The 27,111-nt window shown below is 41.9% G+C and overlaps 2 protein-coding genes across 2 annotated transcripts; one reads left to right on the top strand and one right to left on the bottom strand.

Moving 5' to 3' along the window:
- The first annotated feature begins 418 nt into the window (after positions 1-418).
- Positions 419-9,797, top strand: mrps22 (mitochondrial ribosomal protein S22). Its single transcript, NM_001292300.1, is given in 8 exon segments — positions 419-689; positions 3,511-3,674; positions 4,643-4,807; positions 5,083-5,226; positions 7,327-7,410; positions 7,801-7,946; positions 8,836-8,944; positions 9,622-9,797. Coding segments are annotated over 8 exon segments (1,050 nt in total). The 5' UTR covers positions 419-547; the 3' UTR covers positions 9,718-9,797.
- A 547-nt stretch (positions 9,798-10,344) lies between these two features.
- On the bottom strand, positions 10,345-23,766 carry copb2 (COPI coat complex subunit beta 2). Its single transcript, XM_042339010.1, has 22 exons — positions 23,698-23,766; positions 21,586-21,723; positions 20,940-21,026; positions 20,380-20,506; positions 20,110-20,258; positions 19,600-19,746; positions 19,332-19,431; positions 18,806-18,948; positions 18,002-18,201; positions 17,171-17,281; positions 16,714-16,802; positions 16,426-16,532; positions 15,845-15,988; positions 15,449-15,579; positions 14,946-15,153; positions 14,080-14,190; positions 13,472-13,686; positions 12,980-13,072; positions 12,667-12,850; positions 12,496-12,567; positions 11,938-12,081; positions 10,345-11,489 (listed from the first exon to the last, which is right to left on the bottom strand). Exons 1-22 carry the CDS (start codon positions 23,698-23,700, stop codon positions 11,394-11,396), a joined length of 2,799 nt encoding a protein of 932 aa, XP_042194944.1. The 5' UTR covers positions 23,701-23,766; the 3' UTR covers positions 10,345-11,393.
- Between the last annotated feature and the right edge of the window lie 3,345 nt (positions 23,767-27,111).

Below are 27,111 nucleotides of genomic sequence, written 5' to 3'. Positions count from 1 at the left end.
GGTGAGGGTGTGTGTGGGGGTGAGGGTGTGTGTGTGGGTGTGTGTGTGAGGGGGTGTGTGAGGGGGTGTGTGTGAGGGTGTGTGTGTGGGGTGTGTGAGGGTGTGTGTGGGTGTGTGTGAGGGTGTGTGTGTGTGTGGGGTTTAAATGCTGCTTCCGAGCAACACGTCGGGAGCGAAAACCGACACACGGTGTTACAATGTAATCCGCATCTCCAGCGGCGCATCAGTCACAATCAAATCAACAAACGCGAATAAAAATAAATGCAACGTTTAAAAACACTGAGAGCCAATTCGGGCGGTGGGATATGGGGGGATATGGTGGTGGGGAGAGAGAGAGAAAAAAACCCCTATAAATATATAAATAAAAAAAAATAAACTCCATCTCCCAGAGTACAGTGTTGCCTTTGGAGCGGAAGGCCTTTCCCTGTGTGTGTGTGTGTGTGTGTGTCTCTGTGTGTGCGGTGCGGTGCGGGAGGTGTGTGCGGTGCGGGAGGTGTGTGCGGTGCGGGAGGTGTGTGCGGTGCGGGAGGTGTGTGCGGTGGTGATAATGGCAGTGTTCAGAGTCGGCTGTTCGGTTGCGCAACGCGTGCGGTTGAGGTCGGGGTTTGCGCTCAGCGCTGAGCGCAGCTCCGGCCACAGGCGCTCACTGTGCGCACAGCCCTCCCCCCCGACCCCCCCGGACCCCCCCGGTAAGTGGCCACTTATTGTTACCGTCCGGGGTTACAGTCACAGCAGCTGGTGGGGGGGGACCTGGTGGGTGGGTGGGGGGTGGGGGACCTGGTGGGTGGGTGGGGGGTGGGGGACCTGGTGGGTGGGTGGGGGGTGGGGGACCTGGTGGGTGGGTGGGGGGTGGGGGACCTGGTGGGTGGGTGGGTGTTGGGGGACCTGGTGGGTGACCTGATGGGTGGTGGGTGACCTGGTGGGTGGTGGGTGACCTGGTGGGTGGGTGGGGGGTGGGGGACCTGGTGGGTGACCTGGTGGGTGACCTGATGGGTGGTGGGTGACCTGGTGGGTGGTGGGTGGGTGACCTGGTGGGTGCGTGGGGGGTGGGGGACCTGGTGGGTGACCTGGTGGGTGACCTGATGGGTGGTGGGTGACCTGGTGGGTGGTGGGTGGGTGACCTGGTGGGTGCGTGGGGGTGGGGGACCTGGTGGGTGACCTGGTGGGTGGTGGGTGACCTGGTGGGTGGTGGGTGGGTGACCTGGTGGGTGCGTGGGGGGTGGGGGACCTGGTGGGTGACCTGGTGGGTGGTGGGTGACCTGGTGGATGGGTGGGGGATGGGTGACCGGGTGGGTGGTGGGTGGTGGTGGGTGACTGACCACCACCACTTACACAACACAATTACATGTGTCGGGAGGCCGTCCCAAGGCGCTGGACAGCGTGATAGCATTTCAGACCCGAGCTGGGGTCCCCTCGGTGGGGGGGGAGGGAGGGAGAAGGGAGGGGAAGGGGGATGGCCGATGGCGTGGTCGAAGAGGAGGGTTTTGAGGTGGGACTTGAAGGAGGCTAAGGAGGAGGGGGCGAGGCGGAGAGATTGAGGGATGGAGTTCCAGAGGTTGGGCGCCATTTGTATTTTGTTTCGCTCACAATATATTGCAGTCAATTCACTTTACAGTATATTCTCTGTGAAGCGCTTTGAGACGTCTCGAAGGCACTGAAAAAGCATTATATCGAATGCAAGGATTATTATTATAATTATTAGTGTATCATTTGTGGGCAAACCTCTTACGCGTGTGCACGTCCGTTCACGGATATTTTTAAGCATTGTTTTATGTTTTGTAAGGATTGATGAAACATTTTACAGAAACCATCATACGATCTCATTACACCCAGTACTGACGTGAATAACAATGAGCCCATAGTGTCTCATGACAGGCCTAGTGGGTTGGAGTGGTACAGAGCCAATAGCCTCAGTTACTTTCAATTTGAATGCTGGGCCAAGTTGAGCCAAAAGGGTGAATTTCACAATTTTCGGGAATTATGACTCTTGAATTATGGGTCTCCGAGGCCTGGTTCCTGAGTTGGTCAGGTCTGCAATTCACGAGGACGCTGCTGATGTCAAACGAGAGATTCTTCCCACTTGCTTCACGTTAAGCTTTCAAGCCAAAGCCCAAATGGATAGGGTTGGAGATCCCGGTTGGAAAAGCAGCAGGAAGTTTGCAGTTTAGCGAATCAAACCAAAGGCAGTATCCTAATGCACGCAGTGAGGCCTTCAAACGCTCGCTGTCGTCAACTTGACTATAATACTCCAGAATCTAGGCAAGCAGGGCACACCACTTCAAGGGGAGAGTGGGGCCATTCCAGTCCAGACGTTCCACGTGTAGGTTGCAATACATACTTGCAACTTGCAGTTCGGTTTGAGTACTGGTGATGGAGTATGGTGATGGATTTCAACATGCGTCAAACACCCAGGAAAGCAATCTTACTTTTCCCATACCTTCCCCTGCTAAATTATTCTTTATTTTAACCTATGAAAATTATCAAAGCTTGAAAATACTCCAAAATCCAATCAGTGTGTGAAATGGGGCTTGAAACGAACTGAACTAAGCTAAAACCGAGCGGACGGATACTGATTCCAGAGCGTGTCCCAAATGGCAGTGGTTCAACGGATAGCGTTTTGATGAACACTGGCTAAATTTCAGACATGATTTAAAATGTTTGATCTCATGTGGTCAAGGAAATAAACAGATAAGGTTCCGAACATGTCTCGGAAGAAAATCGCAAACATCTGTCTAGCTCTGGTCTGTCCAGTCAAGGTTTATGAATCATGATCTCACTTGTGACTAAACATGAGTTTCTTTTGCCAGAGCAAAAGACCTAGGCTTCAAGGTGCTTCGATCTGTATACTAACCTATAATGCTAGAGAACTGGCTCATTCCTTTTTCATTTACAACATGGGTCATTTACAATGAATTTTAGATTGTTCTTTTTTTAAAAAAAAATCATTGGACTGAAGAAAGGAATTTACAGAACTGTTGAGTGATTTTTTTTGTTGAGCGTGTAGTCTCCTGTCTGTAGTTTGTGGGTTTAAATAAACATAGCACGTCTTCACTTGAGCAGTTCTGCAGTATATGAGCCATCAGTCAACGTTGTGTAAATCCAGAACTGTCTCAACAATCTGCGTAAAATTGATGTGTAGTAATTGAATCCTGATAAATGAGTACCCAATTTGCAAAAAAAAATGTAGTGCTTTGATCATATACTCTATAGAATAAACAGTGCGTTAATAGGAGTAAGGAGTAATGCAGACTGTTAAATTTGATTTTTGATGAAGTTATAATAATAACAAATAATAATCCTTGCATCTGATATAGCGCCTTACCACGTCTTCAAGACGTCTCAAAGCACTTCACAAAATATACTGTAAAGTGAATTGACTGTATATTTTGTGAGCGAAAAACAAGTTCACAAAATTCGACTGACACACCACATATTAAAGTAATAAAAGATGGCTCTCATTTCAATTTGAAAGAATACATGACATTTCTTTTTACTGCCCTTTTGTGACAGACACAAAACCAGCTGATGTCAGCAAGTTCAAGTTTATGGATGAGGATGTGCAGAGTATCCTCACAAAAATGACAGGTTTGAATTTGGAAAAGGTGTTCAAGACTGTTAAACAAGAGCTGAAGCCACCGACGTACAAACTGATGACAAATGAGCAGCTTGAGGAGGTAGGTTTACCACTATTTTCTAAGTGCTGTGATTCTCAGGACATTCTGCTCATCAAAACCTATGATGGCACTCCAATGCATTGTTGTTATTAAAAAAAAATTGGCCCTATTGGATGAGGCAGGAGTTTCTCTTGGTGTCCTGGCTAATAATTCACCAGCTAAAATTAGTCATTCACCTTCAAGGCTGCTCATAGGAAATTGCTGTGCGCAAATCGGCTGCTGCATTTACCTAGTCTTGGGAAGAGGATTCCTGCTAGAAGTCCACTGCTGGAAACTGTGAATGAACATAGCGTGAGATCACTATCAGGCTTGGTTCTTCTCATCTCGTGCGGTTGAATAGTTGGCGACTGAGTCAAGTGTGCAAAGAATAGTGTCTGGGGAACCAAAATAGCATGAGTTAGTGCCTTTAGAAGAGGGAAAAAACTATGTTAAAAGTCTCAATAGATGTGTGTTTGAAGCGTAGTACCAGTATTGCAGTTAAAAAAAACAAAATTGTTAATGATACTGCCAGTTATTGAATCTGATAATTAGTTACACCTATTTAACACTCACAAGTAGTAGAAAGTTTGTAACCTATTTCATATCCCGTGTGTGTTATTTGTAAATCTCAACTGAATTCTACTGAATTGTATTGTTTAACTATAATAAATGGTGACCTAGTCATAGTTCTTATGGTGGCTGGACATTCCCAGGATAGAGTTCCAGATTATTCACCATTGTTCACTGCTGCCTCTAACACAACCTGCTTTTACTTCCAGAGGGAACATTTCTCTTATACAGTGTGTCCATCAAATGGATACCAAACAAATTAATTGCTGCATGGATCCACTTGGCATTTATCCGTAATACATAATGCTGCTTTAATACATAACCAGCACGATCAGTTTGAATGAATTTCCTGCAGTATGAGATCACTGAGTGATGGATGGGTAAATATACTGAACCAAACACGTTGCCCTCTATTCCAGGCTCGGCTTAAAGCAGTGGAAGAAGCTCAGGAAGCTCTCCGAATGCCACCAGTGCTCGGCCAAAGGCAACCAATCGATGATGTTCTTGCAGAGGATAAGATACTTAAAGATTTAGAAATGACTAAATATGTCTTCACCGACATATCATATGACACTCCGCACAGAGTAAGTGGTATTCTAAGGCCTCTGAAGGTCCCTTTTACATTTCCTGTCTTTTTTTGTTTAAGCTAATTTTATAAATTTTTTATGGTCTTATCTCTTATGCAGTTTTAGCACTATTTGCACAACGATGACACTTGGCCATTAGTTCATGTATGAGTAACTGTAAAATACAGTTTAAAACACAGTTGGATGGCAACACATAGAGTACCACCATTGCTTGCAATGCTTTTTGATCTCATCCGCTTATAAATTATAAAAAATGTTTACTTTGTTTCAAGGAACGATTCATAGTAGTAAGAGAACCCAATGGCGTGTTGCGCAAAGCTACCTGGGAGGAACGCGATAGGATGATACAGCTCTACTTCCCCCGTGAAGGTCGAAGAATTGTGCCACCACCAATCTTCAAGAGTGAAAATATTTCGGTAAAGTATTTTTTTTTGCCTTCATACATGAAAATATATGATTGAATGGAAAAGTCATAACCACATGGTACATCTTCTGCTGTCACAATGTTTATTTTGTAATTCTTTGCTTTTAAGATGCATTGAACACCTAAGTTTAGTAAAAACAGGATGGATTTTTATTAAACCTTTACGCAGGATAGCGCTCCGGGAAGCTACCTCGGGTGAAGGGCAGCAAATAAATGCAAGTTGTTGTTGATTTGTAATCATTTCATACGCCACAAGGTTGGAGGATGATGCAAAATCCTACAGTACATTTTTATATTTTGTGTGCGTTACACATTATTTGGGCTACACAAAATGTGTTCAACCAATGAATTTACACACAAATATTGGAGAAATTCCTTGCTGTACTTTCAGTTTTTTCTCTCCTCCGATGAAATGAGTTCATCCTTAATTTATGAATTGGTCTTAAATAATTCCAATACCATAGTATTCTTTAGATCTCAGTATGAATTTGAGTGGTGGCTGCGCTTGTCAAACTTTCCTTACAAGCTCCAGATACACAGTTTTCTTTCTCCCCGAGTCTTTCTCCCTACATTAAAATCAAGACTCGTATAAAATCCAGCACAAGAGAACATTTGCAACCAAATAAGCTTGGGCCAATTTGTGATTGGGGAAGTTTCTTTCCTTTTCAGTCATTTTCAGCTCTTTACATGAGGGTCCTTAGTATTTGCCGATTGGAATGTAAAATGACCGGCTTGAGCCTGTGTAAAGGGAGGAAGGTGATTGTGATTAAATGTGAGCAGGTGTGCCGTGGGTTCTGATGTGTCATGTTTGGCCTGCAGCCACGTCTATAACAGAAAATGCAAAAACCTCAGGCGACAGCCTGCTGCTACCGAGCTAGATACGATGACCTATACTCTTTGTTCTTCCCGATTATGCACAGACTGGCAGATTACTAGGAAACGTGGTCATAATGTACAGTACCTGCATGTCAGCCCTTCCACGTATGGATTCATTTATCTGATATACAGCCAAATGTCTGACTTCTAGATCTGAAGATTGAATGATGTCTCCTGAACAATACATCTGTTATCCTTTCAATCACTTAGTAGCTGAGCTAATTTGAAAATGGCCTGGTTCTTTTTTCGTAGGATAATGAGTGAAACGACTGTTCAAAGCCCCGTTCAGTGCGTGTGTGTTCCCGAATGCTGGTACTTTGAATATATCTGTGTAGTTCATCTACAGCTGTGGCTGTTAGCAGGACAAGTATCCTCTTACAACAAAGGTGCCAAGAGCCATGGGGAATTCTAATGGTCATAACAGGAGGTCCATTTGTGTGCTCGCTGGGTCTGGCTGCAATTCCCCCTGTGGCTGATCTGCTTTTATGGCTCGCACGTGAATGCTGGCCTCTTAGGTAAGGTACCAGAGGGTGCTAAGCACTTGTGGCATAGTTGATAGTTACAGCAATACAGTACCCCAAATTGAAAACTATTTAATTGTTAAATGTTTTGCTCATCTGTTTGAAAATAAAACGAAGCACTGGCTGACCAGAAGGCTCAGTGAGTTTATCCACATAAACCAAGCGACCTCAAGGTTTGCTTACAGATCTGTGCTATGTTAGCTGAAACAGCCCCACCAATGATTGGCGAGAGAGAAAAAAAAATTAAATTGGTAATTTGCCAAACAGTAGCAGGTTATCACTCTGAACACAAACACTTTTAAGAGAAACATTTGAGATGCTGACAAATTGAATTGACAATACAGGATTTCATATGAAGGCAACACACAAATACCCAAATCTTTTGAGTTCGGAAGAAGGTCAAATCTAGATTTTAACATAACCGCTTGTAAGGTGTAAAAGTTTCAATTTATATCAACCTTCAGCAAGAAGTGAGCAAGTATTTGTAAATGTTTTAAAAATTCAATTGGAATAACATGGACCACATGTTGCAGTCTTTGCACTTTTTGAAGCTTTTCATTTGGAAAGGGTTAGTAGCAAGCTGTGCAATGAAATGGTGAGTCGTGGGATCTTCCTTCACATTGTGCATAAACAAACCCGCTTTTTGGACATGAAACCTCCACAGTGGGAGGCTCATCCTGCGTTCTGTGTTTCAGATCATATTTGCTCAAAATCGCCATGAAGATATTCTCGATCTCTGTCTTCTCCAGTTTGAGCCAGATTCTGGTGAATATATAAGAGTGAGTATCAATTTTCTCAACGTGCCTTATGTCGTCAATGTTGGAGTTTCACAAGATGTACTGTAAAGTGTAATGAGTGAGTGTGTGTAATTTGCAGGCGGACGCGACAGCCAATTTGCACACAGCGATGTCCCACAGCCGTGAAATGATCAAATTTATTGGCTACCAAATGAGCCACTCTGGCAGTTCAACAAATCAAGTTAAATAAATGCGAACTAACCAACGAAATAGCATATCAGAAAAGAACTAGAAGGTGCTCGTACAGTATACCCATTAGAAATAAGTTTGACGGGCTTTAAAATACTGAGACCAATAAATGATATGGATATAAGTAAGCTGTTTGACTGAGTCAATTCTAAAGGCTTCTTTCAAAATCGCTGTTTTAATCAGGTTCACCATGAGACCTATGAGAATATTGATAAAGATGGCAAATATGACCTTTTGCATTCAACAAGGCATTTTGGTGGGCTGGCTTGGTACTTAACCAACAGGAAGAGAATTGATGGTTTGCTTATAAATATGATCCAAAAAGACCTGTAAGTACAAAACTAAACTTTTTTGTATTATTGGATAAATAAATTAGTGCCAGAATGATCAAAACATTTAAGAGTACAGGTATTATTTTTACTTAATGCCTAGACAGAAGAATTACAATGGTTCTCTCTAGTTGTGATTCTTGAAATTTCGGTTGAAAAATTGCAACGTGTCTGAACATTAACAAGAACTAATGTTACGATCATTTCTTATTGATTTTTTTTAAAAAAGGTAAACGTGTCATTTTGGGTTTACTTGTGAAGTGTTTTCTAAAATACCATTTGAATAGTTTTACCTTGTTTTGTTGCAGTCCATTACTTATGTTGCAAAATTGTACTTGTCATCCGAGAGCGTGTTTATAAAACAAAATGGTTTACTATCACTGGTGGGATGTTATTTATTCCTAGCAGGCTTTGGAATTAAAAAGCGCCTCTTTCTTCCTTGTTCATTATGCTCATCCCTTCACAGGACAGTAACACCAGTTTTTTAAAAAAAAATCTCAAAAAGGCTTTTATATATTTAAGCTGAACTTGTATGTTGAATATCAGGCAGTAACTGTATTGCATACTGTGTGTACATTGACTTAGCCACAAAATAATTCAAAGGGCAACAGCACCATCTACTGATTTAAAAGCTATCTGGTCATTCAAACCAAATAGTACCTTCATGATGAGGATTTGTAGTATAGACTTGTCATATCTGTAGTGTTTACTGCAGCCAATACACAATATATATATTTTTAAATATATGTAAATATTAATTTGCCTGCGGTGATGGGAGCTGGAAAGGAAGTAAAGGAGGCATTCATAAAGTTACACTACGCTTAGTATTTAGAATTTTTTAACCTAAAAGCAATAACTTTCTAAAGCAATAATTTTGTGCATTTTGCAGAATGGATGATGCCTTTAGTCTACTGCAGCTTTACCATATGCTGCACCCAGAGTCCCAATCGGCAATGGAAGCCAAGGAACAACAAGCCCATGGTGTTGACTTACTTAAGGTACAAACTACTTAGCAACAATTGTGCAACAATAAATAATAACTTTTGTTAAGTGCTAAAATGTGAGGTATGATCAGTCACCTAATGTGTATTAATTTGCTTGACTAACTGACAAATTGTCCAATTTTCTCTGCTTACTAAAGGGAATTTTCTTTTAACATGTTAAAGTTGGCTATTAATGTGAACATCTGTTGATTTTATTCAGGCCTACCTATATGCGGGACAAAATCATCAATACAAAATCAGTTTGTAACAAAAATGTATTGATTTACATATTTTGAATCCATAGATCACAATCCCCTCTCCTGTAAGTCCACTTTTAACGGAGTTACACAGACCACAAGGTTGTCTGGTACCTTCTGTTCTTGTTCCAACTCAGATAAATGATTGGCAATATGCTATTTGACTATGGGAAGGAGAACGCATACAAGCCCAATCTTCACACTTTCCCCTGTAGACAAGAGGCACTGAAGGAAAATTTAATTACTTGCTACTTCACACTAGCTTACATGCATGAAATCTTGCTGGCTCGTGTGATTCAATACCATAAAGGTAGTGCATTTACACACAGCCACCATGTGGCAAGCTTCTTTCATTTAAAACTTGAAGTTCTAGCTTATGAATACTCAGGAATTAAATCAAGCCATAAAGAGTAATTCTCTCCTTTCTTTTCCCAGATATTTTGTCGAACAGATTCCAAGAAGGGAAGCTACATTGAATTAGCTTTACAAGTTTATCAGGAAACACAAAATAGTTCTGCCACTGCATCGTAAATGGATATGAAGAACACAATCCTTCCGTTTGTCTTCTCTAGCAGTTTGATAACAATGTAATAAAATAACATTTTATATTTATTTGCATCCCACTTCCTGTTTTTGAATAAACTTCACACTTCAAATAGTATGAGCTCTCATTGACATAACCTGAAAAAGGGGATATAATCTTCTCTGTAGACTTGCCTTATGCAAGTCAAAGGAAATATCGCACTGTTCAAAACGTTTCCAGTAATCACCCTGCTAATAAATCAATGCTTAATTACTTCATGTTATACACTTACTTGCAATAACCTTCAATTTGCCTCAGGCGGCATTACTATGGAAAAGTAAACCCTTAATCCTGTTGGCATTCATAAAGCAGTCAATTCATTACAACTGATCAATTGGAGTAAATACTGGAGTGATAAATTATGAAGATGCTGGGGATTTCGACAAATCATTTTGCAGTTTAATTCAATAAAACTGAGGATTTTGTGAGATGTAGGTTTAAATTTTCAGACACAACAATTTGGAATGGGATGTTTTCTATCCAATATAGTACATGGATAGATAACAACTTGTATTTATATGGTGCCCTTCACACAAGATAGCATCAGTATATGGACTGTATCATATGGAACTCGATAGGTTTTGAAATCATTTTATTTGTGGCATAGCAGATTTGAAACAAGATCAGAAATAACTTCTATTTTATCACGTCAAAACATCTCAAAGTGCTTCAGAGGTAAGTACTGTCTAGAAGTTGTAGGCAAACTGCAACAGCGAAATCCCACATACAGCTGGGTCAAAAGACCGATTAATCTGGAGCATCAATAGTCAGTAAAAATGCCCTTTTCTTAAATATAACATGATTAATATCCATCGGAACAGGCAGATGTATCTTTGATTTAACGTCTCATCGTAAAGCCTGGAGCCCTCCACAAGTCCTGAATTAGAATCGATTATGAACTAAAGTCTGAACTTGGGGCTTAACACATAACCTTCTGCCTACATATGAGCAGTTGCAGCAATGACATAACTTTTTAACATTTTTTGACAACTGCTGGAAATAACCTAGCTCTTACAGAAGTGTAATGTGATCCCTTAGAAAATAAATAATCTTAAATTAAAACCACTGCAGGTACAGAGATTTTATTTATTTTGAAGATTTAATGCTTTGAGACTCAATACCAGTCAAAAAAGACTACTGCATTTTTCATATGAAATAGATCAAATGGGCCGTTCTAGTTCCTTGTAGCCCAAGATTAGGTTTATCTGTCTGGGGGAAAAAAAGACTGCATGGCTTATCCATTCACCTTTGTAGAGGACTACTGTCACAGCCACAGTAATGAAAATTGTAATCAATTTTATTTGGAGTTAATACAGCAGAATAATAGAAGCAACTGTTCAATTATGCAACACTAATCCCGCTAAGTACTTTACAGTGTGCTTTAACATTAGACATGCTGTTTGTTGATGTGGCCTACTGGCTAGGTAACCATATGTGTTTCAGTATGATATAAATCACTTCAAAATCCCACCAACTTAACGATTCAGCTTTTTAACACTTTAGATCTATCCATGAAGTTGAAAGATTTGTCACATCTCACTTATTACGAGGAAAGGCTGGGAAGTACACTCATTCATTCAGTAAGAAATTTGGTCACGTATTTAAAATGCTTGGTGGTTTCATCTTAGTCATCCAAAAACTCTTCATCCAAATTGACATCAGAAGTATCGATGTCATCCAGCTCCAAGTTATCCAAGTCATCATCAAGATCATTCAGAGCCTAAGAGCAAAAGGAAATACATTGCCAGATGATCAGCGGAGTTTGTGAAGCATCTTCTCATATTTTCATGCAAAGTCAGCATTCAAAAACGTTCTATACAAACAGCTGTTCAGATGGTAAAAAAGTCACAGCCAAGCAACCAACTTGATCAAGTTCAACATTAACTTTGTCAAATGGAACTGGATATGTTTTAACATTGCACATGCACAATTGATAACATTTAAGCAAGCAATTCCCCATTCTCCAGTTTCACCACATTAAATGAATTAAACATTGCCATTTACTCCCTTATTTTTCTGATTTCCATAGACCGCATAGCACTAAAACAGGCTATGACCTAACTAGTCCATGCCGGTGTTTATACTCCAAATAATTTTAAGGTCAAAGATTAGGTGCTATATATTTCTGCTTAAAGAAATGATTCACATGATTTTGTAAAGCTGGTTACCTTTTCTTTGATCAGAAGATCCAGTTCCTCTGACTTAGTTGGCACAGAAACTGCTGCCACTGCTTGTGAGACTGTGTCTGCCACTGATGGAGCTGCCTCAGGCACAACCGTTACCAGTTCCTCAACAGCTTGTTCAGAAGGTTTCTACATTTAGGAAAAATGAAATTAAGTCTTACTGAAAGTTTTCAGTCGTTTTATAACTAAGACGAGTATTTCGGTAGATTTTGGATATTGATAACTAGTTTATATTAGGAAGAATGATATCCAAAACAGAGGTCCAGGACCAGATCACTCTTCAAAGCATTTATGTCCTCAAAATCTTTGTCTACATTTGTTATGTCGCCCTACTGAAAGTCTTCCACTAGAGGCCCTCACTGTTCGGTAAACAGTTCTCCTGTGGTGGGAAACAATACTACAGCAGTCCAATTTGCACAATCAAAATTGATCCCAAACCTGGTTTCACATTAAACTGAGGCTTTTAATTATTTTCGAACCAGTAAGTATGAGTGTTCTGAATGGATACCACAAAGAACTTATTTGTGTTTAAAATCCACTTACCTGTACTGACTCTTCTAACTGAGATGGTATGTAATTTTTTGATTCCTCGAGAACATTCCTTTCTTCGTTTGGCTGAAGCAAATTAAAAGATCGGTGTTAAAATTGCCACTTGTTCAATCTGAACCAAATATTTACAGTATTTGCATACTGCAGAGAGCTACAGCTACTTACAGTGATGAGGGGGTAATCTCTGGCAGGTCGGAGAGTCCTGCTGCTCGTTTCCTTGAGATATGCCTCAGCTGCAAACGCCTCTTTTAGGCCTGGGAATAAATTTTCATATTCTGTGGGGTCAGCTAGGGATTCGGCCGCTTTCTGATTTATTTTAGACAGATTTTCTCTCCACAATTTCACAACCCTGCAGGAAAGATGAAACACCAGCCAGTTTAAACAAGTACATTCTCACTCACTCACTCTCTCACACACGCGTACACAAAATAACAGGCTCTGTGGAAGAATTTTTCATAATGATTCACTGAAATAGTACCTGGAGATCTGACTCGGGAGATAGGTTCTTGCAAAAAAGGCAGCTTCTGGCAGGCGTCCTGTTTTGATCAACAGTTCCAGACAATTGTCAAGTCTACGCAGTAAAAAAAAAGTTTTTTTTTAAAAAAATGAAATAGCTAAAAGTTTGAACCGAAAACCTAAACCATAAATAATCCTTATTAAATCCAGTCACCCAGGATAAGAGTAATTTATCACTATATCAATTTCTTTGACCATAGCAAAGACTTCCGAAAGATCAGAAAATACAACAGAGGAACATCTTGAAAATATTTCTTCTACTTCATTACTACAAGAAATTTAAACTGAACATTGTGTTGATTACATTGCACAAATAGTACATAAGCCATTATAATTGTTTTCATTTGTGCAAATCGTGCCCTGAATACACACAAAGCTCAAAATAGTTGCAGTATTGATTAAAGTTAGAAAGTTGGGTATTTGCATCTAAAATTGTAGCAGTAGCTGTACTTACTTTCCTTGCATGAAGTAAGTCATGAAGGCCACATTGTTCTTGCCATCTTTTTCCACCACTTCAGCCAATTTGTCAACCATTGCAGCATTGCCGGAGGCAGTGGCCAGCAATAATAATCCACCATAATCCTGCGCATGGTGTAAACACTCCTGAGCCAGGGCAAACTGGCACTTGCTGATGGCAAGCTCTGCTAGCTGCTTCCATTTCTGCTCTGACTGTGGGGCAAAAACAAAGCAGTGAGACAAGCCATGAAGCCCCTCGTTTGTTCTTGGGTGCTGAATATTTCTCTAAATTTATATTCTGTAAAACCAAAGTGAAGACGGTTGTTAATTTCTCGTCCAACAAAAGGGTTGTGGGTCAATACAGTGCAGTTTTGCCTCAGCTGAAAATAAGAGATTTTGAATGTGTTTTTTTCTTAATGTAATCTTCATGTAATTTGGCAGAGATTGTCTTAAAATTTTGATGATTAACTTGACACTAATCCAAGTTAATTTAATTAATCACAGCTCCACTGAAAGATGTAAATGAAAAAAAATCTGCATCTTCCTGCTGAACTTCATCACCCAACACAGCAGTTAGTTTTCAGATGAGAGATGTTACAGCAATACCTCAGCTTCCACAGCAAGTTGATAGGCAATCTTCAGTTCTCCCAGTTGTAATGCAAGTTCAAAGCGATGTTCTGGATCAGTAGAGACTGCAAGTGCCTGTGATTTGAAGCCCTATGTGTGGAGAAAGAACATATCGTTAGTAACCTTGTGAAAAATAAATGTATTCCTTCCAATTACTGGACAGGAATCTGTAGTCAAAAGTTAAGCTATCCAGATTACTGTTCTTTCACTCCACCTTTTACTCCTCCTGTCCCCTATCCCCATTTTCTGATTTTAATTCAATCCTTGTTAAATCTAGGCCAGCAACGAGCATTTGTCCCTAAGGAAATGTAAAAATTCTAACTCCCCCAATTTCAATCTGTGCATGTGTTGTTCAGGATATTTAAAAAATATTTGCTGGGACTTAAACAAGAGGAACTTTTCAAACCCTTTGAATCCTTTCAATCTCTATTAAGACAAAATAAGGTAATACAAACAAAGCATTTCATTTATTTTGGACCACAGGGCCATCCTGTACATTTAATAAACAAACTAAAAGATGTTTGTGAAAACCTGATTATTTCTCTTGCCCAATAAGACCTGTGAACTAATTTGTGCCTCCAATGCTAAGCAATTTAGATTCCACAATCCTAGAGTACACAATCCACTCATCACATCGTTCATTTCAGAATGATTTAACTGTGGATTGCTGCAAAAACATCCTATTTATATGTAACCATCATCAGTAGAGGAGTATGATTAACTACTCATTCTATTTAAAAATATTACATTTATGATAACCTCGTGTGTTTTGCTTAATTTAACGCCTGTGGAATGCAATTGGAACAAAGCTTCTAAAGTGCTGCTGTTCACACCCATTATCTCACCTGCTTCTCGAGGAAATGTGCCACCCTAGTCCGCTGCTCCTTTGGAATTGTGGGCAGAACCTTGTCAGCCATACCAAAATCCCTCCTCATGACTGCAGTCTGATACTCGAGCACAGAGACGAGCAGAGAATAACTCACAATGTTTAGCTCTTTGTCTCCCAAGTACAGGCGATTATCCTTTGGGATATATCCCAAGAGATACATTGTCCTGAAAGGAAAAATCTTTAATTCATTTTGTTGTTGTTTTAGTATCAATTCCTTGATTCAAAATAGCAGCAGAAAATTAGTAAATAAACTAGAGATCAGACTTCCCATAGTAACTCTTATTTTGTGTGCTTGTCTTTCAAGTTTAACAGCTTTTAATTTCAAAATAAACAAAATCCTTTGCATTTGAAATAAATGGAATATGTGAGGTACACAGAAATGCATTATCTGATTCATTTTCTATGTATAAATTAAATATTAGCATATTAATCTCTCCAATACCAAAATTATCCACTCACCTATCAAGGTGAGCAATGGTTACGATTTCTCCTCCAACATAGTAGTTAAGCCTGTTCACAGAGCTGGTGTAGATAAAGCAGTCTCCTACCCACAATCCAGTCTTCACAATCTCCTGAATTTCACCAAGAACCTGAGAAGATGGGGAACCAAATTCAATGATTCTAATATGTCTGAACAACTAATGTCCAATATCGCTACATATCTGGACAGTTTTGGAGACAGAGTTAAGTTCTGAACAATACAATCATAGTCAATTATACTTGAATACACAGAATCCAGTCAAGTGGATTTTACAGTATATGATTTAGCCATTTTAGTAAAGAATCGTTTCAAATGTTTCTTTCTCTTTTGAGAAATGTTCCTCCTTCAGTTCTACAAGGAATTTTGAAACTTGCCTCAAAAGCATCTTCAATACCATCCTCTGTAACTCCCTCATGTGTTTCCTGTGCCGTAGCCACCTTCTCAGAAAGATATTTCAAAATGAAGAAGGAGTCTTCTGTGGCAATGCAGACCAGTTCACCAGAATCGGACCAGAATATCTGATGGAAGAAAACAGGCACGATAGTGTTATATGACGGTAAGGCAATTATTTTGTCAGGCTTTGACACTGATGACCTCAGTATAAAATATCAAGGCATCCTGGGTATCTTCCATACTTCACTTCTCCTAATTCAACATTTCTTTCTTTTTACCATAGTTCCAAACGCATTCATCGAGAATTCAAATAACAAAGAAACGTCAGCAATTGATAATTGAAAATCCACATGGTGTAACAGAATTAATTGCAAAAGGAATACACATGCCAGGTAGCTATTAGCACAAACTGAAATGAACTAACCCAGTAAGTTAGCTTTTTAAAATAATTCCTGTAAACATAATGCTAAACATAAATGCCATAGAAAGACACTTAATATAAAATTGCAAAAAAAAAACATATTAAAGTTGGGGAATTTTTTGGTAAATGGTGCACACTCACATATTTGGGTTGGATTTCAATTCTGCGAATGAGTTCAGTGGTCTCCCAATCATAAAATGCCAAGCCATTCACTGATCTGACACCCAGAAGGAATCCCCCATAGATACCTATGAATAAGAATCTTTTCAGTTATCACAACCAGAGACCTGTATTCAATAAAAACAGAACAACAAAGGAAACCTTGTTCTAGTAACAAATTAAATCCATGGGTATATTGATCTTCAAACTTTTAATTGACACTAACACAAATGACAGATGAATGGTTTTGGTCAAACTGCAACTTCTTACCTTCTGCTCCAAAATCTGGCTTGAAGGATTTCTTTTCTTTGAAATTTTTGAAAATTTTTACAACACTGTTGCTTTCCCTTATTGAGTACCTGCAGAAAGAGGGGCAAAGCCCTTGGTTATCAAGCAGTTCCCCATAGTCTTGTAACCTCTTTTCTTGCCAATTTTCCTCCCCCTATTCTAAAGGTACTGTGCCATCTTGTAATACAGTTCCACAGCCACCATTTGATGCCTCATCCAAGTGGTCATTCTTCATGTCTTAGACAGTGAAGTATCAACAGGTTAAGTAACAACGGAGGCATCCAAATCTATCCTCACGCCAGCCATTGATAAACATGCACTTTCTAGCAGGGGTTACCAGCCATCAGGCTGATTTTTCCCCTCCCAAGCTCAGAAACACTGGGACCACTTGTAAGGCACACAGACATGATTAAATGTTTCAACCTCAATTTCTACTTACTCAGATGAGTCATGTGCCCACACAAATTCCTGTGCAGATCCAAAGCTCTTGTTTCTCAAAGCCATTGCAGTGTAGATAATGTATTCCCCATCACCGCACACGACAACAAACCTAAGTAACAAGTCCAAAATAGACACTATAAATACTAACTTTACGCTTTCTCATAAATACCTCTAAAGATAAAATATCCCCATTCAAAAGCAGAAGCTGGCAACAATAATTGGCAAAAATTCAGGATTTCTACAAACTAACATTACAGAGTAAATGTATATTGGGAGTATTAAAATTCCACAAGTTTCAATGCTGTACTTAATTTACACTTTGGAAATCCCTATTTTATAAAGCTATCAAAGAACTACAGCAGTTAAGGTTTGGATGGGATCACCATTTTCACGTGAGTAGTTCACAATTACAAACATTGCGACCCGAGCCTTGTATATTTTTGCTTTATTTCCTTCCCCTTTGTTCCTCAAAATCTGGAGTCATTTGTCCTTTCTACTGTGGTGCAGTTCCATCAGCCTCTGTTATGTTTCACAACTGGAAATGTATTCAGGTATGAGCCTTGACTGTGCAGGCAAGCTATTTGAGTATGGCAGCATTACAATTAAGTTAGATACTGAAACATGTCCAGAAGCATGTACCCACATTAGGGGAGTACTGGAGTTAGATATAGGAACCATGGCTGAGGTTTCTTTCCCTTAGGGTGCTGGGGCCAAGCTAGCCTAGCTCAATCAGCTGACTCAGGACAAACCAACGATCAAACATGGGACATTAACAGTCTGAAAACTACATTTTTAAACATTGATAAGCTGAGAGAAATGAAGACCATACCTTCCATTAGGATTGTGCTGGATGGTCTGTGGGTAGATCTCACAACTGCCCATGTCTTTTACTGCGAGGGGCAGTCTTTCACCGTCCTTTATTTCAGTGTCTCCCATTGCTTTAAGGTTGGCCTGCTGGATTTCTGAATGTTTGGCCCAAATAATTTTACCATTGGAATCCATAGACATGGCCGGTTCTTCACGACCAAGCTAAAAATAAGTAAAAATAATTTTTTTTAAAAATTCTTATTTTGCACTTGAAAAGTAAGGAAATAATGCAGATTGGCTTTCCAGTTAATTCACAAGATTTTAAAACATTTAACTTGGGGGCAGGTGGGTAAGTAGGTAAAAGCTCCGTGTGTACATATGCTTTACTCTCCGGAAATGCAAACATTAAATGGGCCCCACGCAGTCAGAGATGCTCTGGTGCACATAGGAAAAGGGTTAGATTCATCTATATGCTACCGATGTTCCTTTGTTGAAACAGAAGGTCACAAATAGACCCCCATATTCAAATACTACTTTAAAAAGCCACAAACAAAGGTAAACACAACATATCAAAGCCACAGAGGAGGCAATATTTATCAAAGAGATCTCCACAATTTTGAGTATGCATTCATCAGTTAGTTACATTTATAGAATAATTAGCAGATGGAACAGCATTGTCACTGTGTAGCTTGTGATTATAATCAAAAGACCAACATCACAGTGGTGATAGAACTCAAATGCCACTAACAGAATCTATATGCAAGCACTCAAAGAAATCACTGTCAATTTGTGCCCTATCCAAACTGAAGCACTTTTTATTCAGTACCTTAATTATGATGCTGCCTTCGTCATAGCCTAGAGCCACATTGTTGGAACCCCTCAGACTCGCGACACACCAGACTCGTTCCATTCCATAATTCAACGTGCTCTCCAGACGATAAGTACTCGAATGCCAAATGCGGACAGTGCCTTCACAGAATAATATGGGCTAGTTACATGCCGTAATGAAGGATAATAGTTTAACATTATCTTAAGGAATTTCAGTACCAAATCTATAGTTATACAAAACTAGAAGCTTGAAATATCCTCTTTCAAAGTATACACAGAAACATTTTTAATAAAAATAATTAATCACCTACTTAATGTTCAGTTAAATTACATAATGTTAAATTAGTTTGTAATGTTTATTGCCATGCGAACGTACCCATGCTAATCTTTGGGGAACATACCCCACTATCTGACAAGAAAATGCTGCACAATGGTTTATTTATTCATACAATAAGTAACCGGTTGACTTTTTTATTTGATTTGAAAAAAAGTCACGCAAACTAAAAGCTTTGTGTAATACTCACCATCCTCTGAACCTGTGATGATGATCGGCAGCTCAGGATGGAAGCTAACACAGGAGACATTCTGTGCATGACCCTCCAGTGTCTGTACACACGTCTTATTCTGTAGTCAAGATAACACAGATTTCAGCTGAGATACCTGAATAAATCTTTAGTTACTACGACAGGACTGAAACTTAACAATCATCCAACGGACTAACAATTTTAAGTAGCAAAACACTCCATATGTCTTAAAATACTATAACTCTATTGTCTAGTTAGAAGCATTTACTTGGTAATCCCAGATTTTAACCAGGCGGTCATCAGCTCCAGAAATCAGGTAGGGCTTGTCACCACCACTGTAGTAGTCAATGCAGTTCACTCCTTTCTCATGACCCTCCAAGGTGAAATTGGGTGAGGATGAGCCAAGCTGCCACACCTGGAATAAGACAATTCTAAAATTAATAACTAATCGACAGATTATTCACTGAAAGAAATTAAGAATTTAAAGGAAAACATGACCACCAACTGGTATAGAAGGAAAAACTGTATCAACGTTCACAAACACATAAAAAAACAAATTCATTATTCAATATCACAGCAAAAGATTTGTATCCATAATTTTAACATCAATGTGATTTTAACGACACGTGGTTTTATAGACCTTACACTTTACAATGTGATTTCTACCCAAAGAAGTTGACCAAAGAGCCTTTTTCTAAAAAAAACAAAGGAACTGCAACAAAAGTTTTCTCTGCTTCTTCTCAACAGAATTTTACTACTTGCCATCCTTGATCAATACCTTAATGGTCCTGTCCAAAGATGCACTAGCAAACTGGTTGTTGTCTTTTGGGTTGATCACAATTTGCATGACATAATGTGTGTGTCCTTCGAAAATCTGAGTGCACGACCATTTCTTCTCCCAGTCCCACAATTTGATAAGCATGTCATCTGCAAAGCGGAAAAAAGTGACCATATCATAAACCATCCTTCAAATAGCAGATAGCATTATTTAGAATACTTTTCCAAAAGGAATGTTTGAACAAAAATCAGTGAGGAAATGCACACTCACCACTGCTGGTCAAGATATAAGGTTGTGTTGGATGTACAGCAATGCAGCGGATGTAATCTGAATGGGCTTCAAACATGTGAACTCGCTCCAGTGTGTTATAATTGAAAACTCTGATTTGCATATCATCCTAAATTAGAAGGAAGAAAAATCATTCACAGCCCTAAACAAGAAGTTTTTTTGTCTCTTCCAGTTAGTTTTCAAGTTGTTCGTACACATTTCATTCAATTAAATCGTTACAGCCTTTTCTACAAACTACTATTTCAAAATGACTTTCAAACTTGTAAATGGTAAACATGTTCATTTATGATTTAAAAGGAATCAAAATAGCCAGGTAAAATAGATGGATGAACATCTCTAATATTTCACATCCCCAAAAGAAATCACCACAAAAGGTATGATCATATATCTCAAGTTTTAGACAATTTGCTTCTTTAAGGTTGATTTCTTTCTTGGCCATATAAAGTAATAAAGATACTTGTGCCAAGTTAATGATCAGCATGCGCTCCGTCGATTTTTCCCCCCCCAATTGTATTCTTAATGATATAGTCAGAAATACTTACTGCTCCTGTGATCACCCAGTTTTTTCGGGCCACAAATTTTGAAGCCCTTACGGGCAAATCACACACCTCAAAGGTCTTCACTAGAGTCTGCAAGAGCACACAGAGAAAAACATCAATTTTCATAATTTCTTCAAAACCAATTGCAATATTAGCTCAACCTTTATCCTTTAAATATTCTCGCTGTATACATTATTTATTTTGTTTTTTCAGTTCTTCAGTTCATGGCGTAGATGCTAGACAGCTCTGGTGCATGAAACAATTCTGCACCCAGTAATTTGGTGATTGACTTTAGTGACATATAAAAATAGACTATAAATTCATAAATATTGGTGGAATATTTAGCTAAATATTGCTATCTCCCCACTGCAGCTCTTCAAACCTAAAATAAGTGGATTATCAAATATATGTATACTCAAGCTCTGCATTGCATTTCCAGAAGTGCAGTAGCAGTTTTACTGTTCAAAAAGATTTTGCAAAAAAAAAAGGTTCTTGCTATACACATGTGTGTATGCACATATACACACACATCTTTTGTGGTTTACTATTGAAGCTGCTTATGTTTCCTTTTTCAGGTTCTACTGTATATTTTAAACATAATTTCTGTTTAGAAACTGCAACAAAACTTACATGACACAAGCAGCCATACCTGGGTTTCGTGGTTCCAAACACAGACGCTTCCATTGTAGAGACTGGCCAACATCCATGGCTCAGTCGGGTGTAAGTCCACGCTTTTTACCCTATCAGACCGAGCGGTCAGCTTCCGTTTGATATCGAGTCTCAAAGGCTGTAAAGTAAACGTTAACCAGGCGTTAACATGATGTCAACAATCTACCCTTCATGCAGATACCAAGAACTCATTCTTTTAGAGTACAGAACACTAGGTTTGTTTTGGGAACAGCTGTAGCAGGAAGGATGGTTTTCTAAAAGAATTAGAACAATGAACCAAAGTGCATTTTTCACCAAATAGGCTCTTGGTGATTTTGAAAAAGTTGAGATTGTTTCCACCACGAAACCGCCCCCCAGCTCTGTCAGGCTTCAAGTGGTGAGCTCTCTAGCTCTCTAAACAGTCTTGGCATTAAGATGGTGTCAATCACATAAACCCTTCTTATTAAGGGCACAGATGTTAATTGTAGTTTTATCACTTGTATCTCCATATTTCCCCAACCTGCACCATCATCACCATACTGGATGGTAAGGGAACGTTTACTCAGGGCAGGGATTCGATCTTAGATTTTATTTCCATTTTGATCCATTTTCTCTTTCAGAGGCTGAATTGGCCATCTTTGCATTTTCAGGATTATCTGTTTTCTATTTATTCCAGCATATACTTCAGATAAAAATCATCATTAATAGTGAAGTCCTGTAGTTTAGTGGTTTCAGCATTAAAAGTGGAGGCCTGTAGCTTAGTGCCCTGGGACGTCTATCTGGCGGGGAGGGCACTATACAAGTGTAATTTGTTGTTGGTGGTGGTTAGAGCACTCGCCTCGCAAGCGAGAGGATCTGGGTTCGATTCCCGGCAGGGCGAAACGTTGGGCAAGTTTCCTTCCTCCACACGGCTCTGTTTACCCAGCAGTAAGTAGGAACCCGGTGGTTAGTCAATTGGCGGATCGTTTTCCCGGGCAAAATAATCCCTTCCAAAATAATAATAATAATTTGGTCACTCAAACCACGATTGTTTGTGGGACACTGCTGTGCGCAATTGGCTGCCGCGTTTATTTTTATTATTGCCACTGCCGCGTTAATAACTATTATTACGTTTATTATTCCGCGAAGAGCTTCGAGACATCTCGAAGACCTGATATACGGCGCACAGGAGTATTAACTATTATTATTATTTGATATTATTATTAATAATAAATTAATTAATAATAATAATAAATGGTTAACTTGTGTTTGCCGCTGTGAACAAAGAGCGGATTTGACCAGTGAAACGCCAAGCGAAGGCCAGACCTCACCTCACTGGTCAGTTCAGGAAGTTTAAGGAGCTCAGACACTGTGTCCTGACAGACAGCAAAGCGATGGCAGCCACAGACACACACAGACAGACACACACACACACAGACACAAGACATACACACACAGACAGACAGACACACACAGACAGACACACACACACACAGACACAAGACAGACACACACAGACAGACAGACAGACAGACAGACACACACAGACAGACACAAGACATACACACACACACACACACAGAGACACACACAGACATATACACACACACACACACACACACAGACCGGCTAATACACACACACACACACACACACACAAGACTAATACACACACAGACAGACAGACACACACACAAGACATACACACACAGACAGACAGACACACACACAGACATACACACAGACATACACACACACACACACAGACATACACACACACAGACATACACAGACACACACACACACACATACAGACACACACACAGACAGACACACACACAGACACACACACAGACACACAGACAGACACACACACAGACACACACACACACAGACACACAGAGACACACACACACACACAGAGACACACAGACAACCTCTCCCCACAGTCAGGCCCAACGCCTTCGGCACCGGCCACTTCACCAGGAGAAGCTTCCCCCTCCCCCGCACCGGGGCCCGGCTCGCGGGGTAGGTAACGCCCGGGGTGGGGGGGGGGGGGGGGGTTCTCCTGTGGTCTCTCTCTCTCACTCTCTCTCGCCGCACCCCCCGCGCTGCCGGACAAGGCCGCCCTCACCATCTCGGCTGCTTCTCCCCCGGCGCCACCCGCTGGACCCTCTGACGTGGAGCTTCCGCCGGTCCACGAACTCCGAGACTTCGGAAAGCTCGCGAGAGAACGAGGAGGTGCGTGAGGGATGGGGGGAGGCGGGGGAGAGGGTGGCCCGACTCCAGCTACAGCGCCATCCCGCGGCCAGGAGAGGAACCGCAGCGAGGTGAGATGGGAAGAGGGAGAGGGTGGTGGAGCAGGGGGGCGGGGCAGGAGTGGAGGGGGGCGGGGCAGAAGCGGAAGGGGGCGGGGCAGGAGTGGAGGGGGGCGGGCAGGAGCGGAGGGGGCGGGGCAGGAGGGGGGGGGGGCGGAGGGGGGGGGGGGCAGGAGTGGAGGGGGCGGGGCAGGAGTGGAGGGGCGGGCAGGAGTGGAGGGGGGGCGGGGCAGGAGCGGAGGGGGCGGGGCAGGAGTGGAGGGGGGGGGCAGGAGTGGAGGGGGCGGGCAGGTGGAGGGGGGGGCAGGAGTGGAGGGGGGCGGGGCAGGAGTGGAGGGGGCGGGGCAGGAGTGGAGGGGGGCGGGGCAGGAGTGGAGGGGGGCGGGGCAGGAGTGGAGGGGGCGGGGCAGGAGTGGAGGGGGCGGGGCAGGTGTGGAGGGGGTGGGGCAGGAGTGGAGGGGGCGGGGCAGGAGTGGAGGGGGGCGGGGCAGGAGTGGAGGGGGGGGGGGGGGGGGGGGCGGGCAGGAGTGGAGGGGGCGGGGCAGGAGTGGAGGGGGCGGGGCAGGAGTGGAGGGGGCGGGGCAGGAGTGGAGGGGGCGGGGCAGGAGTGGAGGGGGGCGGGGCAGGAGTGGAGGGGGGCGGGGCAGGAGTGGAGGGGGCGGGGCAGGAGTGGAGGGGGCGGGGCAGGAGTGGAGGGGGCGGGGCAGGAGTGGAGGGGGGCGGGGCAGGAGTGGAGGGGGGGGGCAGGAGTGGAGGGGGGCGGGGCAGGAGTGGAGGGGGCGGGGCAGGAGTGGAGGGGGCGGGGCAGGAGTGGAGGGGGGCGGGGCAGGAGTGGAGGGGGCGGGGCAGGAGTGGAGGGGGGCGGGGCAGGAGTGGAGGGGGGCGGGGCAGGAGTGGAGGGGGCGGGGCAGGAGTGGAGGGGGCGGGGCAGGAGTGGAGGGGGGGGGGGGGGGGGGGGGGGGGGGGGGGGGCAGGAGTGGAGGGGGGGGCAGGAGTGGAGGGGGCGGGGCAGGAGTGGAGGGGGGCGGGGCAGGAGTGGAGGGGGGCGGGGCAGGAGTGGAGGGGGGCGGGGCAGGAGTGGAGGGGGCGGGGCAGGAGGGAGGGGGCGGGGCAGGAGTGGAGGGGGCGGGGCAGGAGTGGAGGGGGGCGGGGCAGGAGTGGAGGGGGCGGGGCAGGAGCGGAGGGGGCGGGGCAGAGAGGGTTCAAAACATAGACACAGTAGAGAGAACAGACAGAATAGAGAATAGACCATAATAATAATAATAGTCATCGTCATCATCATCGTCATCCTCGCATTGGATACGGCGCCTTATCACGTCTCAGAGCGCTTCACAAAATATACCGGAAAGCGTAGTGACTGTGTATTTTGTGGACGAAACGTGGCAGCCAATCTCGCACAGCAGCGTCGCCGCAAAACAGTCGTGGATTGGAGGGACCCAAATTATTACTATTATTAGGAGTAGTTTTTTGGTGGGTGGGTTGGTTTTTGAAGGATACCGAGCGCGGAACGATACAGAGCAGAGAGAGGGCGAGAGAGAAAGGGAGGGAGGATTGAGAGCACCGGGAACATGGAGAGTAATGGAGGGAACAGACAAAGCACCGAGAACTTAGAGGAGAGAATAGTTGGAACAGAGAGAGAGAGTGAGAACAGGGAGAACAGAAGAAGAAAAAAAGAGGCATCCAAGGAAGCAGTGGAGACAGAATAAAGAGAGAAAAAATTGCTAAAATCCTTGTGACAAATTTTTCCTGGAGGAAAATTGGAAGTATAGAGCTGCAAAATCTCTTATCAGCTGCTCTTTCACTGCCTTAGGTTGAAATCACTCAAGTTGCGTACTCCCGAAAATTAATATACTCATAATCAAATGTAGAGTGAACATGTTTATGGCTGGGAAACACAAGAATCACAATACATAGGACAGTAACACCCTTTAAAATGTCTTCTGAGCACAACTATCAATAAACAAGGACCTATCAGCTTGGCATTATGCAGTGTACATGTTCTGACAAATGGAAATTGCACTCTGAATTTTTCAGATCTAATAAATTGGTGGGAAAGCTTGATGGGTTGAATAAGCCTCCTTCCATACCCGTTTTTCAGATGCTGCGCTGGCCATCTTTGCATTTTCAGGATTATCTGTTTTCTATTTATTCCAGCATATACTTCAGATAAAAGTCATCATTAAAAGGTCTATATATTAACTCGACAAGCAGAAGCGAAACGGCATTCTTTGATCTTACTCATTAACATCAGCTTCCTAACAAACCATTAATGGCTGTTTATGGAAAATAACCCTTTAATGTGTTTGACCATGATTTTAATTAGTTTTCAATCTATCTGATTATAACAAGCATCACTCAATTCCATGAAACAGATTTGCAATGTGTGCACCTGCAGCAGATGAACACAGCTTTCTTCATTTCCGCATGCTTGCACTTACAAATGAATTCAATAATACTTACATTCAACATGTCATCTTTTATGTTGGGAGGACATCTCAAAGTGCGACACAGGATTCAATATCAAGTGCAGCTCCTGTTTTTTTTCTATAGGCAAGCATAGCAACATAATAGTAATGTCCCACAAACAGACATAAAATGAATGACCAATGATATTTTGGGATTATTGGCCAGGACACCAGGAAATCTTCTCTCTTTGAATAGTGCCATGGATCTTTAACATCTACCTGAACAGGCAGATAGAAACTTGTCTTAACATCGTTCTGGAACAATGAGATTGAATGGGCTAAAGGATTCTCTTCATCTTGTGATTGTCTCATCCAAATGACAGAACCTTCAACAATGCAGAACTCCCAGCATCACATTGGACTATCACCCTAGACCAGAAGTTCTCAAACTATTGGGCGCCAGTTGCATATCTCCCAATAGTCCCAGGTTTTGAGGGATTGGGACAGGACCCAAGTCTCAGCAAAACTGCTCCACTGACTCAGGCAAGAATGATACTGTACTAAACCTAGCCTGGCTGACAGACAAGTCGATTTGCTTGCAATCCATCTCCCAGGAACAAGTGTACAAGGATTGGAAAAGTGCATTTTAATGGAATTCCAATGTATCTTAACTGTTGTAGCTAAACATAATTCAATACATTTCGGAGCATTTCCATCAGTCTCTTGGTAATAATTATACACAATTCTATTAATTTCAATTGGATAACAACCTGCCTCACAGTAACAAATCAATACAATCCTTTTTATTATAAAGCGGCTGCAATA

This window comes from Callorhinchus milii, unplaced genomic scaffold (genome assembly GCF_018977255.1).
Source record: "Callorhinchus milii isolate IMCB2004 unplaced genomic scaffold, IMCB_Cmil_1.0 Scaffold11, whole genome shotgun sequence".
In the NCBI taxonomy this organism is placed as follows: Eukaryota; Metazoa; Chordata; class Chondrichthyes; order Chimaeriformes; family Callorhinchidae; genus Callorhinchus; species Callorhinchus milii.
Note: the sequence above shows the minus strand (reverse complement) of the source record. Positions and strands in the feature narration are given on the sequence as shown.